General features: G+C 56.9%; 1 protein-coding gene and 1 long non-coding RNA gene across 14 annotated transcripts in view; both read left to right on the top strand.

Moving 5' to 3' along the window:
* Positions 1-6,204: 6,204 nt before the first annotated feature.
* On the top strand, positions 6,205-7,767 carry LOC137864417 (uncharacterized). The gene is made up of 3 exons (XR_011101497.1): positions 6,205-6,397; positions 6,993-7,332; positions 7,477-7,767. It is a non-coding gene; the product is annotated as an uncharacterized lncRNA (long non-coding RNA).
* Positions 7,768-9,970: 2,203 nt separating this feature from the next.
* The window catches only part of ABLIM3 (actin binding LIM protein family member 3), a 41,617-nt gene continuing 34,650 nt past the window's right edge, over positions 9,971-16,937 (top strand). For 5 of the 13 annotated variants that reach the window (XM_068698179.1, XM_068698178.1, XM_068698172.1 and 2 more), the window contains exon 1: positions 9,982-10,331. In XM_068698179.1, the coding sequence (XP_068554280.1) occupies positions 10,319-10,331 (13 nt within the window). In that variant the 5' untranslated portion in view covers positions 9,982-10,318. Of the gene's footprint in view, positions 10,332-16,937 lie in introns of all 13 variants that reach the window. The other 8 variants (XM_068698181.1, XM_068698176.1, XM_068698175.1 and 5 more) reach the window with 5 other exon arrangements.

Raw genomic sequence — 16,937 nt, 5'->3', positions numbered from 1 at the left:
CCTTGGGTGCCTTGGCACACCCTTGCCGACTACCCCTGGCAGGTCCCCAGGCACAGCAACGGACCCCAGCTGGCAACCTCCGGTGGGCCCCCAGGCACCTAGGCACACCCCCACCGGTGAGCCCCAGTGGGTCTCTGAGCGCCTTGGTACACCCCCTCTGGAGACCCTCGGCGGGTTCCAGGCGTGGTGGCGGATCCGCACTGGTGACCCCTGGGCACCTCTGCACACTCCCGCCAGCGACCCCTGATGGGACCCTGGGCGTGGCGGCTCACCCCTGCTGGCGATACTTGTCGGGCCACCAGACACCTTGGCACACCACCTCTGGCGACCCCTGGTGTGCCCATGGTGCTTCAGCACACCCCCCGCTGGCGACACCTGAAGGGCCCTTGCTCGTGGCGGCAAACGCCCACCACCAAACCCCATTGGGACCACGGGTGCCTTACACACCTCCACTGGTGACCACCAGCTGGTCCCTGGGCGTGACAGCAGACTCCAGCCAGTGACCCCCGGCAGGCCACCAGGCACAGCAGCCGACTCCCGCCAGCAACCCCTGGTGGGTCCCTGGGCACGGTGGTGGACCACAGCGGGTGACCCCTGGTGGGCCCCCAGGAGCCTCAGCAAACCCCTGCCGGTGACCCCTGGAGGGTTCCCTGGCACCTCGGCACACCCTCTGGCGACCCCTGGCGGGCTCCCGGGTGCAACAACAGACCCCCATCGGCAAACCACTGCAGGAAACTAGGTGCCTCGGACACAGTCGGGACACCCTGAGGGAAATTAGACACGTCATGGACACCAGCCTGCGACCCCTGGCAAATGCCCAGCTTCCTTGGCACACACCTGCTGGCGATCCCCTGAGGGTCCCCAGGTGTGGTGGCAGACCCAAGCCAGTGACCCCCAGCTGGTTCTCAGGGGCAGCTGCGGACCCCCATCAGTGACCCCTGTCTGATCCCCAGGCATGGCGGAGGACCCCTGCTGGAAACCCCCGCTGGGCCTCTGGGCACAGCGGCCCACCCCCGCCAGCGATACCTGGCAGGTCCCTAGGTTCATTGGCACGCCCCCTCCGGCAACCCCCAGCAGGCCCCCAGGTGTGGGCGTGGACCCCTGCTGGTGACACCCAGCAGGTCTCTGGGGACCTCGGCACACCCCCAGTGACAATCCCTGGTGGGCCCCCAGGTGCCTCAGTGCACTCCCTCTGGCAACCCCTGGCGGGACCACAGGTGCAGCATCAGACCACAGCTGGCGATCCCCAGCAGGTCCTGGGGCTCCTCGGCACACCCCCACCAGCAACAGCTTGCGGTCCCCTGTGTGCTTCAGCATACTCCCTGCGGGCCCCTGGGCACGGCGTCACACCCCCGCCGGTGACCGCTGGCGGGTCCCCGGGCACCTCAACACACATCCACTGGCAACTGCTGGCTGGTCCCCAGGCGTGGCAGCACATCAGCACATCCCCGCCGACAACCCCCAAGGGCCCCCGGGCATGGCAGCTGACCCCCGGCAGCAAGCCACCACAGAACCCCAGACGCGGCGGTGGACTCCCTGCTGCGCACCCTGGCAGGCTCCCGGACGTGGCAGAGTACCCTCCCATTCAAGTCCTGGCAGGCCCCCATGCACACCAGTGAACCACCCCTGTGAGTCCCACCAGGGCACTGGGCGTGACAGTGGACCGCCCCCACAAGCCCTGGCAGGCCACCTGTCGCTACCGTTGAACCCCATTGGAGCCCCAGCGGGCCCCCAGTGCAGCAGTGGACCCCCCCCCCTTGCAAGCGTCGGCAGGCCCCCCTGCATGGCTTTGGACCCCCCCCTTCGAGGCTCTGCAGGCCCCCGGTAGTTGCGCTGTACCTCCCTGTCCACGAGCCCTGGCAGGCCCCTGGTAGCTGTGTTGGACCACCCTTGCAAGCCCCAGTGGGCCTCCGGTCACTACTGTTGACTCCCCCTTGCAAGCCCCAGCGGGGCCCTGGCGTGCCATTGGCACCCCCCCGCCCCCCTTGGAGTCCCGGCAGGGCACTGGGCATGATGGTGGATCCCCCCTCTGCAAGCCTTGGCTGGCCACTGGTTGCTACTGTTGACCCCCCATTGGAGCCCCAGAGGGCCCCCGGTGCAGTGGTGGACCCGTGCTGGCGACCCACTGTAGTACCCCAGACACACTGGTGTACCCCTCCTTTCGAGTCCAGCAGGCCCCCAGTAACTGTGGTGGCACCCTCCTGTGAGCCCCATGGGGCCTGGGGTGCACCAGTAGCCCCCCTCCCTTCGAGTCCTGGGGGGCCCCCAGTAGCTTCGGTGAACCCCCCACTGCAAGCCCCGATGGACCCTGGGTGCGCCAGTGGACCCCCTCCTTCAAGCCTCAGTGGGCCCCCAGTAGCTGTGGTGAATCCCCCACTGCAATCCCCAGCAGAGCCCCGGCATGTCAGTTGACCCCCCCTTGAAAGCCCTGGTGGGCACCAGGCGCGCCGATGGACCTTATGAGCCCCAGCAGGCCCCCAGTGTCGCGGCAGACCCACGTCTGCGATCCACCCCTGGACCCTGGCTGTGCTAGTGGACCTCCCCCCCATTAAGAGCCCTGTTGGGCCCCTGGGCACAGCACTGGATCCCCCCCCACACACACACACACACACAAGGCTCTGAGGCCCCCCATAGCTGCATTGAACCCCCTACCTGCAAGCCATGGTGGGCCCCCAGTAGGTGCTGTGGAACCCCCACACACACCTGAAGCCCTGCTGGTGTATCCCCCTTGCAAGCCCCAGCAGGCCCATAGCATGGCGCTGGACCCCCCCCACAAGTCCTGGCAGAGCACTGGGCATGCCAGTGGACACCCTGCTGTGAGCTCCAGCGGGCCCAAGGGAGCGGCGGTGGACCTCCGCCGGTGAGCCACAGCTGGCCCCTGGCCTCTCAGCAGACCCCGTCCAGCAACCCCCGGCATGCCCTCATACCTAGCGGCGTACCCACGGTGCCCTCTCCCGGTGATCCCCCCCAGATCTGTTACCCAGTTCCGTACCTCACCTACTCCTAGACCAGTACCCACACCCAGTCCCCAGTGCTTCTCTCCAGAGTGGCTCCCCACACCTGCTTCCCACATCTCTTCCACAGGTCTGCTCCCCAGAGCTTGTCCCCGGACCTGGTCTCCAGACATGGTCCCCAGAGCTGGGTCACAGATCATATTCTGGGATCTACTTCCCAGAAGTGCTCCGTGGAACTAGTTTCCACATATGGTCTCAAGACGTGCTCCACCAAGACCTACTCCCTACACCTTCTCCTCACACCCGTTCCAAAGATCTGGTCCCCAGACATGTTCCCCAGGGCTGGTCCCCAGGGCTGGTCCCCTGATATGTTTTTAGACATGGTTCCCAGATCCGGTCCCCAGACCTGCTCCCCAGGCTGGCTCCACAGACCTGCTAATGTGACCTGCTCTGCACACCTGTTCCACTGATTTGGGCCTGAGAACTGCTCCCCAGACCAGTTTCCCAGAGCTGGTCCCCAGAGCTGGTTCCCAGAAGTGGTCTGCAGTCCTGGTCCCTAGATCTCTTCTTCAGATCTGCTCTCCCAAACCTGGTATCCAGGTAGTCCTGGTATTCGTGAGAGATGACTGGGCAGGCACACACTTTCTGAGGGAAGCTATTCCCCGTGCGCCCAATGCACCGTAATAAAGTATACCTACTTTACAACCCTAGGGTTGTACTTTACAACCCTATTAACTCTGTTCAGCTGCGGGATCAACTGTGGAGCGGACCTCCTAGGTGCACCCTGTGCCCCTTTTTCTCTCTCGGAGGATCTCCTCTCCCAGCTGCTCACTGCAGGGATAGAAGAAGATCCTGTGGTTGCGAACAAATGGTATGCCTTAATAAAGGTAAGCCAATTGGCCGGGGAGGTCAATAAGCTGCATACAGACGTCTAGCGCACGACATAAACCCCGAGGACATACTGGGAGGTGGCTAGTAGAGCAGCCAAGCAGGAGGTGGCCAATAGAGTGGCCAAAAGGGGTTTTTGAGTAGAAGCCGTTATACCCTGGTTCCAGGAACCACAAGAAGATTGTGAAAAGAGATGGGAGGGGGGTAAGCGAGCCTTAATGATAACTGTTACAGTGTTTGCAGCTGCTGGGGGAATAATTCTAATTGGAATAATAATTGTATGTTGTATTTGTAAAGGCCCGGACATTTGTTGTTTAAGTATTCTTTTAAACATCTGTAAAGATATGTAAATATAGTGTAATATAAGAACTGCTGTTGGGGTGTATGCCAAAGGGAACTAAATTTGCTCTGGCATATTATCGGTCTTTCAGGCTCAGATGTCCTTGGTGTAATCATCTACAGGCAGTTGATTTGCGGTTGCCTGATTTTATTTGTATATACTGTGGATTTTGGAGGGATTGGGAAAAATTAGTAAACAGATCTTTAGAGGATGGTGGAACATTAACTGCTATAGATTAGAATGGGACAAAGTCAAAGCAAAGAAATCTCACAGAAAAGCCCCTTAGGATGTATACTTACACATTGGAGGGATATAGTGGGGCGAGGGGGGACAGAGAGTAAAAGAACTCTTATCAAATATTGTAATCAGTGGTGGCCACTTTATAAATTAGAGGATAGAGAGGAGTGGCCCTTAAATGGAACTATTAATTATAACACTATATTACAGTTGATGTTGTTTCTGAGAAGAGAAAGTAAATGGGATGAGGCTGCATATGCACAGATGTTTTTCACTCTCCAAAATCACCCAGAGTGGCAGAGAGACTGTGGAATTGTGCCTCCACAGGACCCCATGGTGTTAGCCCTTGAGCGAGGAAACAATAAAGGACTTAAAGGCAAATTGAGACGGTGTTGTTCAGCATGCAGCATCGGACAGAGGTGTACTAAGATAAGCAAAATTCATCAGGGACCAGAACAAGACCTGATAGATGTATTTAAGCCTCCCCCTTGACCACAGGAACAGGGTGATGACTCAGATGAGACTGTGACTCCTCCAGACAGTCCTGTATCCTCCTGTACTAGGAAAAAATCTGTTTTACAGGCACCTCTTTGAGAAGCAGTATTACCTGACGGCGAAACAATGCTGATCAGGGTACCTTTCTCTACCACTGATTTAGAGGCTTGGAAGAGGGTTGCCAAAGAATACCAGAACGATCCGATAGGGGTAACTAAACATTTCCAGTTTGTTATCAAACAATATAACCCTGACTGGAATGATATTCAGCTGTTATTGGAATATATGATGGAAACAGAGAAACAGCTGATTCTGAAAACTGCAGCAGATTTGGCTGAGGAACATTATAAGGTTGCAGGAGGGGATGTTAAGGAGTATCTCCCTCTTCAAGATCCAAATGGGACCCAAATAGGTCAGTCCATATGGAGAGGTTGCAGGCCTATCAGGGGTGGATTTTGAAGGGAATGTAGAGGGCCATTCCCAAGACCATAAACTGGTCAGCTCTGTATGCAATTAAGAGTCACCATCTGAATTCCTGGATCGCCTGAGGGATGTAATGCACACACTGCTGGATCCCAGGTCGGAGATAGGAATACAACAGCTAGTATCTGTTTTTGGGACAGTCAACAGGAGATACTAGGCGCAATCTCCAGAAGCTGTGCACCACAGAGAGCAGGAATTTGGAAGTGCTATTAGATGAAGCATGGAGAGTGTTTAGTAATAGGGAGGATTATAAGCAAGGGCAGAAGAGAATAGTGGTAGTTGTCAAGGGAGAAAGGAAACCGAGGTGGGGACCACCTCAGTTAGGAAAGGATCAATTTGCATTGTGCAAAAAGTTTGGGCACTGGAAGGGTGAATGTCCGGAGAGACAGAAAAGTAGAGAGGTAGGGAGAAAGAACCAGAGAAGGAGAGTGTATAAAATTGTGTATAAAATTGTGAGAGACGACCAGGCAGGTGCGCACTTTTTGAGGGAAGCTATTCCCAGTGCGCCCGGTGCACCGCAATAAAGTATACATACTTTACAACCCTATGTTTGTGAAGTCTTTTCCGCACGTCACCCTGGGGCCCACCAGGGCTTGAAGTGGGGGTCCGCCACTGCGCCCGGGGTTCCACTGGGGCTCAAAGAGGGGGGTTCAGCAACAGCACCCACAGGCACGCCAAGACTCTCAGGGGGGGTCCAGCACTGCCCCCTGGGGCCAGCTGGGGCTCGTGGGGAGGGGTCCTCCGCCGCACCTGGGAGCACAGAACAGCCTGCGGTGCTCAAAGGGAGGGGTCTGCTGCCATGTCCGAAGGCCCACTGGGGCTCAAATGGGGGTTCTGCTGTCACACCTGTGGGCACACCGAGGCTTGCAGGAGCAGTCCACTGCCGCGCCCTGGGGCCCGCCAGGTCTGGAAGGTGAGAGTCCACTGCTGCGCCCTGGGGCCTGCCGGACTCGCCAGTAGGGGTCCACGGCTGCGACTGTGGGCCCGCCAGCACTTGCAGGTGGGATTCTGCTGCAGGCTCGGGAGACTACCAGGGCTCAGGGGTGGGTCAGCAACCACACCCAGGTGCCTGCTGGGTCTTGCAGAGGGGGTCCACCACCATGCCTGGGCGTGCACTGCGGGTCACCGGTGATGGTCTGCTGCTGCACCCAGGGGCCCGCTGGGGTTTGCAGGAGGGGTTCACCGCTGCGTCCAGGGGCCCGCTGGGGCTCACAGGGGGGGTCCACCACCACACCCTGGGGCCCACTGGGGCTCGAAGGAGGAGTGTCCACCGCTGTGCCCCAGGGTCTGCCAGGGTTCGAAGCATGGGGGGTCAGCAACCACGCCTTTTCTATATGAAAGAGAATTCATCTCTTTCATATATCACCTGAATGCAGGCTGCACTCTGTACTGCTACAGCTAGGTCAGAATAGATTTGTGGCTCTAATTTCCAGTGGTTCCTCATTATAATGAGGACCCCCGGCAAGTCCCCGGGCGCTGCAGCTGACCCCGCGTGGTGAGCCCCAGTGGACCGATGAGGACCCCACCTGGGGACCCCTGACAGGCCCCCGGGCACCACTGCAGACCCTGACCGGCGACTCCCGGCGGGACCCCAGGTGCTGCCACTAAACCTGCCAGGTGAACTCCAGCAGGACTGCAGGAGCTGCCGCGGACCCTGCCTGGTGAACTTCAGCGGTCCTTGGCTGCCACAGTGGACCCCGCCTGGCATCCCCCAGTGGGCCCCCAGAGGACGCCGGGCCCATGCCTCCGGGTGCTGCCATGGATCCTGACCAGTGACCCCCAGAGGACCCCCAGGAGCTGCTCAGGGGCCCCACCGGACTCCTGGGCTCCACTGCAGGGCCTGGCAGGACTCAGCACCCAAGGGATCCACCTGGGGGCCCGGCTGGACTCGGCAGGACTTAGCACCTGGGCTCCGCCGCGGTGTGCATGGGCTTGGTGAGTGTTAGTGCCTGGGCTCCACAGGCTCCATGGGCGTCCTCTGGCTCTGAGGAGCCTTTTTTTGAAGTCCTCTCTGTGGTCATGTAGGGTGCCACAGGGTGGCATGGCATATGTACCCACTCTATCGTCTGCCTTTCACAGAAAGATGCTTACCCCGATAGCTGAGACACTGGTTTGTACAGGTGAGGAGGAAGATCAATTCTCTTTAAATTGGTGGACCTCTTCAGAAAGTTTCTCAACAGCCAAGATGCAGACCTGTAGGGAAGAGGACAGGCTTTCTTCATACTACTTTTGATGTGCCTATTGTGAGAACAGCATTTCTTTTATGAACAGCACATTCTTACAATTTCCACTTAGTGAAAGTAACGATCATGCCACTAGTATCTATCTAGATCCATTTCTACTTACAACAAGGCAATTTTTGAATTTACATTAATGCACCTTTTTCACACAACCTGTTGTTCAATCTTAACAAGTACTTAAGAACATTCTTCAAAGTCAGGCTTACCTGTAAGCACTTGAGCTTCTGAGGTTGGTTTTTTTTGTTTGCTTGTTTTGTTTTGTGTTTGTTTTTTGGGTCCAGGGCAAGGGGTCAGCTCTGGGTACACATCTTTGGGCTTGAGTCCAGGGCTCAGGGTTGGGTCCAGGGTGGGGGATCCAGGGTCAGGTCTGGGGTGCGGCTTAGGGCTGGGGGTTGGGGTTGGCACTCAGGGATAGGGCTTAGGGTTAGCTCTGGGTCCTGGGTCAGGGCCGGGATCAGGGCTCAGGGTCAACTCCATGGTCCATGGCTCATGTCCAGGGCTATATCTCTGGAGTGGGGATTCCAGGGTCAACAGTCTGGGGTAACTACAAGGGTCAGGGGCTCAGGGTCTGGGCTTGGGGTCAAGGCTAGGGGTGAACTCCAGGGTCAAGAGTCCTGGGCTTGGGCACAGGTCTGGGTCTGGGGCTCAGGGTTGAATCTGTATCTGGGGCTCTGGGGTCTGGTCTGGGTCAGGTGTTTGGGGGCTGGGGCTGGGATGGGGTCTCCAGGGTCTTGTCTGGGTCAGTGGCTCAGGGGTCCCAGGTCTGGTGTCAAGGGTTTGGCGTTGGGATTCTGGGGTCGAATGTCCTGAGTGTCCATGGTGGGGGCTCCGGGGTTGAGGGTCTGGGGTCAAGGGTTCAAGGTCGGGGCTCTGTGGTTGAGGGTCTGGGGTTGGGGCTCGGGGTTGGGGCTCAGGTTTGGGCTTGGGGTTAGCTCTGGTGCCGGGGTCAGCTCCACAGCTGGGGGCTGGGAGTCAGGGCTCCAGGTCTGGGGTTTGTTCTGAGGTTTGGGGGGCTTAGGGTCTGCTCCTTGGTTGGGATTCAGGGTCAGCTCTGGGGTCCGTAGCTCAGGTCCATGCCTCAGGGTCAGGTCCAGCGCTGGGGGCTTGGGTTTGGGTAAGCTTCTGGGTAGAGAGCCCGAGATAGAGGGCCCAGCTATGGGGCTTAGGGTTGGGGCTTGGGGCTGGGACTCGGGGTCAGCTCTGGGTCTGGGTCCTTGGGTCAGGTCCGGGTGTGGGTCTCAGGGTCAGGTCCAGGGTGGGGGCTTCAGGGTCGAGTCCAGAGTGGCGGTTCTGGGTTCAAAGGTCCGATGTCGAGGGTCCGGGTTTGGGGCTTGGACTTGAGGCTCATGGTTGGGGCTCAGGTTTAGATCTTGGGGTTAGAGCTTGGGGTTGAGGCTCGGGGTTAGCTCTGGGTGTAGTGTGACTGGGGTCTTGGGGTCAGCTCTGGGTTTGGAGCTCAGGGTCCACTCCAGGATAGGGCTCTGGGTCAGCTATGGAGTTGGGCTCGGGGTTAGCTATGGAGTCTGGGGCTCAGGTCTGAGCTCAGATTTAGCTCTGAGGTGGGAGCTCTGTGGTCAAGAGTCCGGGGTTGGGGCTCAGTGTTGGGGTTTAGGGTTGGGCCTCATTGTTGCGTCCAGTTCCAGGGCTCGGCTCTAGGGTCCAGGGTTGGTATGGGTTGGGGGTTCCAGGGTCATGTTTCCAAGGTCAAAGGTATCGAGGGGGGTCAAAGGGGTCAAGGGTCTGGGGTTGGGGTTCGGGTTTGGGGCTCTTGGTTGGGGCTCAGGGTTAGCTCAGGGTCTGGAGTCAGCTCTGGGTTTGAAGGCTCAGGTTCAGCTCTGAGGTCAGGGTCTCGGGGTTGGGGGATCAGCACTAGGACTTTGGGTCAGGCCTTGGGGTTGGGACTTGGGGTCAGTTCCACAGTCATGGGCAGGGTGGTGGCATGGATAGCGGGTAGGACAGCAGGACGGGCACCTGGATGGGCAGCGGGATGGGCTACGGGCAGGTCTGAAAGCAGGGCAGCAGGATGGTCAGCAGGCAGCACTGAGAGCAGGGCAGCAGGATAAGCAGGGCAGGAGGACGGGCAGCGGCCCGGACAGCGGGTCAGGCAGTAGGACAGACAGGACGGGCAGTAGGACAGACAGACAGGACGGGCAGTAGCCCGGACAGGCGGTGCCCAGCAGATGGCGGCGGTGCCGCGGCGGCGCCCCGCAGGCAGCCCCCGAGCCGGATCGGGTCTGGCCCCGCGCTCCCCACCCCACCCCACCCCATCCTATCCTATCCCATCCTATCCGATCCCAGTCCACCCCACCCCACCCTACCCTACCCCATCCCATCCCATCCCACCCCAGCTCGGCTCGGCACGGACCGGGGCGGGGCGGGGCGGCCGGGGGGAGCGGCGCTGCGAGGCCCCACGCCCGCTATAAGAGCAGCGGCAGCGGCCGCGCTCCGCAGTGCATGGCAGCGCCGGTCTGCATCCCCAGCCTGATCCCTATCCTCTCCCCGCCGCCGCTATCCCCCTTGACCTTGAATTTGGCACTCGGGGCCGCCCTGGGATGTGGCGGAGCGCGCAGGACCCTCGCCTGTAAGAAGGGGAGAGGAGGCCCCCTCCTGCTGTAGGAGCGCAAAAGGATTTACGGAGCATCTTTGCCCCCTTTGTTGAAGGGCAGGGGAGGGCCGACAGGATGAGCACCAGCAGTAAGTACGGCTCTCCATTCCCTTCGCTATGGGAACGCGGCTGGGATCGCATAGATCTGTCTGGGAGGAATCGGGAAGAAAATGTGATACCAGTGCTGGCAACTCCTAATGGGCTGGGTATTTTTTGTTGTCCGTTTCCCCCTTCCCCCCCCCCCCCTCCCGCCCCCCCCCCATTTTGCTTTCTGACAGGGTAAGGTTTGGCCAGGGTTGCTTTTGTGTGGGCTGAGCCATGGTGCTTATCTCTAATGAGTACTTCTTGGCTCATGTTTCTGGGGATTGGAGGGCAGATCATGCAGTAAAATGTCGATATGTAACATGGGGAGAGGCAGCCAGGAGCACTCTGACTGGTAGCAGGCTCACTTCTGACGCTGTTGCCTACATATGAATAGACACCCGGGGAGCAGCTGATGAGGAGGAGGAGGAATGAGGAAGGGGAGACTCCAAAAGCAGGGATCTGAGCAGAGTCCAGGTGTGGTACAGAAAGACATGTACCTCTGCAGTTGGGTGTTCCTATTGTGCATGGGTGAGGGAGAGGGATGGAGATGCTCGTGCACTACATATGAATCACTAAAGAAGCAGGGCGTAGAGATGTGCTGCATAAGATGAGAACTGGCACCTGCTGCTGGTCTGCTTACCTGTGGTTTTGTGGCCTCATTACAAAGTCTGGGAAGATTGATCAAGTCACAGCTGACTTCTTTTTCATGGTTGTTAGGATGTGTGACAGCTGTGCCCACCTCACTGGCAGGTCCATTCATTTAAAAGCATGCCCAGCCAACCCCCACCCACAGCAGCTGTGCTGACCCCCAAGTGGGGGTGTCCCACCTGGGACAAGGTGCTATCCCTCCTATGGGTCCCCAGGGCTGTGAGGAGTCCCCCTGGCAGTAAGTGGCAGAGCAGTGACTTTGTCCCAGTGGCATGCTGTGGTTTCTCAATCTGAAGGCTTGGGTGGTTCCCAAGCAAAATACCATGAAAAAAATCCTTGGCAGGCTGCAGGCAACAGAACAGGTGATTCCAGATCTGTTGGGCTGCGTCAGAGTTGAGAAAACTTCCCAGGTGCCAGCTGCATGAGCCACACCTGGGGCACAAGCTAGCTTTTTATTTTTTTTTTTTTTGGGGGGGGGGGGAAGAGGGGGGAGGTAGTGTGGCTGGTAGTGCCTGGATAGGGACCAAAGGGGACCTGTTTGTTTCTAGCCCTGTGGGATGCCTGGTAGCAGAGGTTCTTCCCTCTCTCTGAGTGATGGATGTGGGATGGCACTCAGTGCTCCCTGGGGCCAGTGACCACAGTGGTTGGGTGAGACTTCATGCCTTCTCTAAGCCAATTCTGACAATTTTGTTTGTTCCTACTGGGGGTTCCTTCCCAGCTCTTAACAACCAGCTTGGATGCTGATAGTGATAAGGGTTGTTTATGGTGCCACATATCATGGTTATCTGATTGTGCTGCAAAATTCCTTTACTCGTTCCTCCCCCATGCAGAGAGGTCCTGGCAAACCCAGGCTTGCACCCTGCCTGTTGCTCTGCCCTCACTCACGAGCAGAGGCTGCCAGGCAGACGGTGAGCATGGAGCTGGGTATCCTCTGGGAGGCACACTGTCTTTTCTTACCACTGACTTGCTCTGTGACCTCTGACATGTCACTGGGTCATGACTTGGCATCTGGATTTCACAGCCTAATGCTTTGGATGGCTTTGCCTACATGCTTTTCCCCCTTCCTAGGTAGCCATGTGGCTTAGGGAAGGTTTGAAAGGCTGCTAACAGCTGCTGTTTATTTCCAGAGCAGTGGGCATCCTGTGGGACCACACCTTGTACAAGCAGCTTGGCTGCTCTTTGCAGTGGTTCTGCAGCCTGCCTCCCTTGTGAAGAGGGCTCGGAGGTGAGGGGACCCTGCCTGCAGTGTCATGCATGGGGAGGGAGCTGAGCCCTATGTGGAAGTGAGGAGAGGGAACACTGGAGGAGGAGGATGGATGACAAAGCCAGACTGGACAGGGTGATGAGCGACAGGTGCAGCTGCAGCACTGAAGTTTTGGTGCTGCCAAACTGATGCAATGAGGACACTTATCCCACTTATCTTCTGCTGTGCACCTAATCTGTGAGTTGCCACCTCTCCTTTCCTTTTTGCTTGGTGTGATTTGGTAATGCTTCTGTCTTGTTCAAAGTGATGTGAGGCAGGAAGCCTGGGGCTGCTGGCCACTGTGCTGGCCTCAAGCCCTGCTGTTGTGCAAAACTGTTGGGTGGACCTCTGGGGGCTCAGGACAGGATTTGCTGTGCACAGGCTGGGCTGTGCAGGTGCATCTCCAAACACAGCATGCAGGAGTCTTGTGTGCCCTTGCTGAGGGATTTGCTTTGCACCTACCGTGGGTCCTGGGATTGGATGCCCCATGTGTGTCCTCTCCTGTGATGTGGGGGTAGCAAAGCCATATGGAAATGTTGCTTTAAGGGGAAAAGTAGGCCCCTAATCTTGGATGTGAACTCATATCCTGAGGCTCCAGAGCAGCTCAAGGGGACCCGAGGGTGCAAGGGTTGTGCTGGCTGGGAATGCAGCCTCCCGGTGTACAGCAAGCGCTTGGAGGACATAGAGTTGATATTTACAGTAGCTACACTATTTGTACCTCCCACTTGGGTTAGCACTGCTAATTGGTTGCAAATGGATTCATACATTCCTGAACAGGTCTATCAGCACTGTGCTGCATCTCTGCTGAGGCTGGATCTGGTGGTACTAGCCTTTGCCTTAGAGAACATCCTTTAAAATCACCCTCTGAAGCCTCCACAGTTCTGGGCTCTGGCATTTCCCCAAGAACATTTTGGGGGAGGAAAGTCCCATCCTGCTCCCTCTAAGCAGCTGACACCTGTTAAGGTGTCAGGAGGCCTTGCAGGGGGTTTGGTATGCTAGGTGGAAGACTTTCCCCAGATCATCCCAGCCCCTGATACTGATGAATGCAGCATGTTTGCTTGGTTATTTTTGCCATTCCTAAATAGTGTTACCTGTTACGTGATGATCCACTAAGCGTAATTACCCAGTAATCTCCAGGCATATGTAGTTACAAGGTGTTTACCAGCAAACTCTGTTAAGTCCCCATGAAATTAAAGAGGAATCACATGAGGGTGAGCATCTCCAGGAGCTGTGGCTCTGCCCTGTATGGCTTAGTGGGCAGAGGGCAAGAGGTGAAAAGCTACTTTCCTCACATGTCTTCTCCTAAACCAGCTCTGAATATCACCTGGTGCCCATGCTTCCCTAAGGAGGGCTCTAGCACTGAGTTTTGTAGAACTGGGGCACCAAGGAGACCTCCAGGCTCCCTACTCACATCTCAGTCCTCTCATTTAACACCTGACCCTGACTGCTGCCACAAATTATCCCCTCCTTTCTCCTGCACAGCCAGAAAAGGGACAATCACCAATAGTGTTCACTTTGCCAGAAAACTCAGAGCCTGGACAGTTTCTCTCTGTCCTCAGGCTGGTGGATGGACACTGTCCTCTCACCAAACTCTGCTCAGGCTCCCCGCACGCCCTATGTATTGGCAGTTTGCCCTCTGAAGAGCAGAAGCCACGGAGAGTGGCCCTGCAGGCCAATGAAGTGCACGCTGGAAAGTCAATTGGGGCAATTGAATTATTTCAAGGGCCTGCCATGCTCTTATAAAACAAATAGCAAGTTTTCTAATGACAGTGATCAGTTTAGCCAGATAATTGTCTTTATGATGCCAGCAGGCTGGGCTAATGACAGACTGTCCTGTTACCAGTGAGCTGCTGTGATGCTGCCTTTTGGTCTCTGGGAAGGCAAACCCACCCAGCTCCTGCCAGACCATGTAGTCCTATCGTGGCGATACCATAATGAAGTGCTTGGAACATCTAATTAGATATTTTTAGACTAAACACATCAGTGTCTTTCCATTGTGAGCACGGCAGCACCTCTGGAAGGCATCCTGGGGGTAGAGTAGTGATGGCAAGGGCCCAGGGAAAGAGTGCTGGATGGAAGAGGGAGGATTTACAGAGTAGAAGGGGACCAGGAGTGACTGTGGCAGCTATAGGGAAGGCAGAGCCCAAATCCAGATGTTTTAGCCCTGGAAAGCTTGCTTCTAAACAGCTCAGGGTAGGCATGGCAGGGATAGCTGGCAGCCTGCAGCAGAGAGGGTTGTTCTTGCTTGGAGGGCATCCAGGCTGTCCAAAGTCCTCCTGTGCCCGGCCTCTGCATCCGTAGGCTCAGTAAATCACTGGGGAAGTAGGAGAGCTTGTGTGCCCTGATGCACAGCCCTGATGGACATGCTTTCTGTTCCAGAAAAGGGCTGTCTGAAGCTCAATAGTACCCAACTGAGCACGTGTGGCAACCAGCTTGGACATATGGTTCCCATATATTTGATGGTGGCTCAGGTTTTTGATAGGTTATAGCTTATACCTGCATTTTTCAGTTCTGCTACAGTCTGCATGCTCTGTCAGTATCAGCCATAAGCCCTGGGCTGGGAATTGATTTGCTTTCTTTGCTGCCTGAGGCAGAGATCTGAACGAAAAGGGAGCTGATACTACGGTTTCCTTATGCAGCCTTCCTGACCTTCCTTTCTTCTTGCCCTTTTTACCCTGGCAAAGCCCTTCTCTGAGCCCCAAGCATCACTTGTTTCTCTGCTCATGCACATTTTACTCTCCTTCCGTTTTGAAACACCTTTTTTGTGGCTTAGACAAGTGGGAAAGCCCTTGATAGGAAGGTGTCTCTAAGGAGCAAGATAACGTAAAAGGGTGTGTTTATCTTGTGGGTTTGAAACCATCCTGCTGGCTTCCATCTCCCTTCTCGGTAAGAAGGGATCCATTTTGGGGAGCACCAGGCTGCTGTGGGCAGGAAAGGTGCTGTTGGTGTAATGCCTCTGGAGCCCTTCCTCAGCACATTTTGAGTCCACTGAGGTCTGTATTTCATTTTGGGGGGGGGAGGGGCATGATGTGTTCTCACAACAGTGAATTTCTGGAAGATTTCTGTGGTGCATGCAGCCTGGGTGAGATGAGCACAACCCAGGCTGGGACTCAAGGTGTGAGCTACGAAGCATGCACCCCAGGCTCTGCAGTATGGCACCCTTCACAAGCACACTTTGTGCATCTTGCTTACAGAAGCACACTGAGGCCCTGCGTGCCCTTCCCACCACTCATGTCATGTACTCATCAGCCCCGAAGACATTGCTGCCTCTTCCACATCCAGCCATTGGGACCTGGCTCTGAGGAGGCGTCCTGGTGAGCACTGCCCAGCCCAGGAGCGCTCACTGGTGAGGGGAAGCTATTTTTGCTGGGGCAGCTCCCTGGCTCAGCACCACTTGCTGGGACAAGTCAGGCACCTGCTGGGGGTGTCCCCGGCTACAGCTACTCCCCAGCCTGGATTCCCTGTGCAGGTGGGGAGGGCTGTTTCACCCCTGGTCAAGGACACGTTCCTGCCCCTTGGTCTCTCCCCAGGGGATCCACGGCAGGTCCCCATTGCTCCAGCTTCTCCCACCAGCTGGGGATCTGCATTCAGGTTCTTCATGAAGCAAAGGCAGGGGAAAACTGTCCTTGTCTGGGGCAGGCAGAGGTCCCAGGGGAGCACAGATCCATGTGTGCTCAGCACTCATGGAGAATACAGCCCATAAAGGGCAGGATGCTGGGTGGGCAGGTGAGCTGTATGGCTCGGTGCCGGTTCTTCCTGTCAGCTCTGCTCCAGCTTTTCTTTCTCTCTGCTCATATTGCAGCAGCCCTCAGAGTGTGATAGAGCGCAGGCTTCCCCAGCACCACTGTGCTCGCAGAGCTGCTGTCTGCACTCGGGTCCCAGTGCGGCGCTGGTCCCTGCGCAACCCTCCCTGCCTGTGCCCTGTGGGGGGCATGGGGTACCCCTGCCTCCCTCCTCAGCACCCCCTGCCCTCAGAGGATAAAGAAGGGGGGAAAAAGTGAGATAAGCTCCCTCTGACCTGCTGCAAATAGCCACGTCACCCATGTGTGTCTGAGCGATGTGGGCGAGCTGTGGCTCCTACAGTCGTGCCCAATGTTTGGTCACTGGCACTGATGGAGAAGTACCTGGGGGTGCTGCCTGTGACACAGAGCATGTCATTGCCTCAGCATGTGGTGGGGCTCTGCTCGGGTTGTGCCTGGCCTAATCCTGCCCACCTGCTGGCCAGGTCTGGGGCACTGATGGGGACTTTCATCTTCCTGATGGAGGCATCAGGTCTTCAACCAGGCCTTGGAAGGGAAGGGGAGGATGCTTTTCTGCAGGAATCAGGGAGACAGAAATAGTTATCCTGGTGCTGTTGGACTGCCCTGGGCTCTCTGAATGCTCCTGTGCTCCCTGTGTCCATGCTGGGCTGGAGGCTGGGGTTGATCAAGGAACTTTGGTTTTCTCTAATTGTCCAGGCTGCCTTCTGAGATTCAGTTCCTGTTTTTTTTTTTTGTTTTTTTTTTTTTTTTGTGCCTTCAGGAGGAGGTTTTCTGTGGCACCAAGCTATCTCCCACCTCTTGCTTGTCTGGGACCACCAACGATAAGGGGAACCACACAAATGCAACAGTTTCCTCATGGGCACTGAGTGTGCAGGGAGCAGGACAGCCACCTCCTCAGCAAGGAGGCTTCTTCCACCTGCCTCTGGGGCATGAAGCTGGGTGATCCCCAGCTCAGAACC

The sequence above is a fragment of the Anas acuta genome, chromosome 14, assembly GCF_963932015.1.
Source record: "Anas acuta chromosome 14, bAnaAcu1.1, whole genome shotgun sequence".
Taxonomy (NCBI): Eukaryota; Metazoa; Chordata; class Aves; order Anseriformes; family Anatidae; genus Anas; species Anas acuta.
The sequence above is the reverse complement of the archived record's forward strand: the minus strand, read 5'-3'. Positions and strand labels throughout refer to the sequence as shown.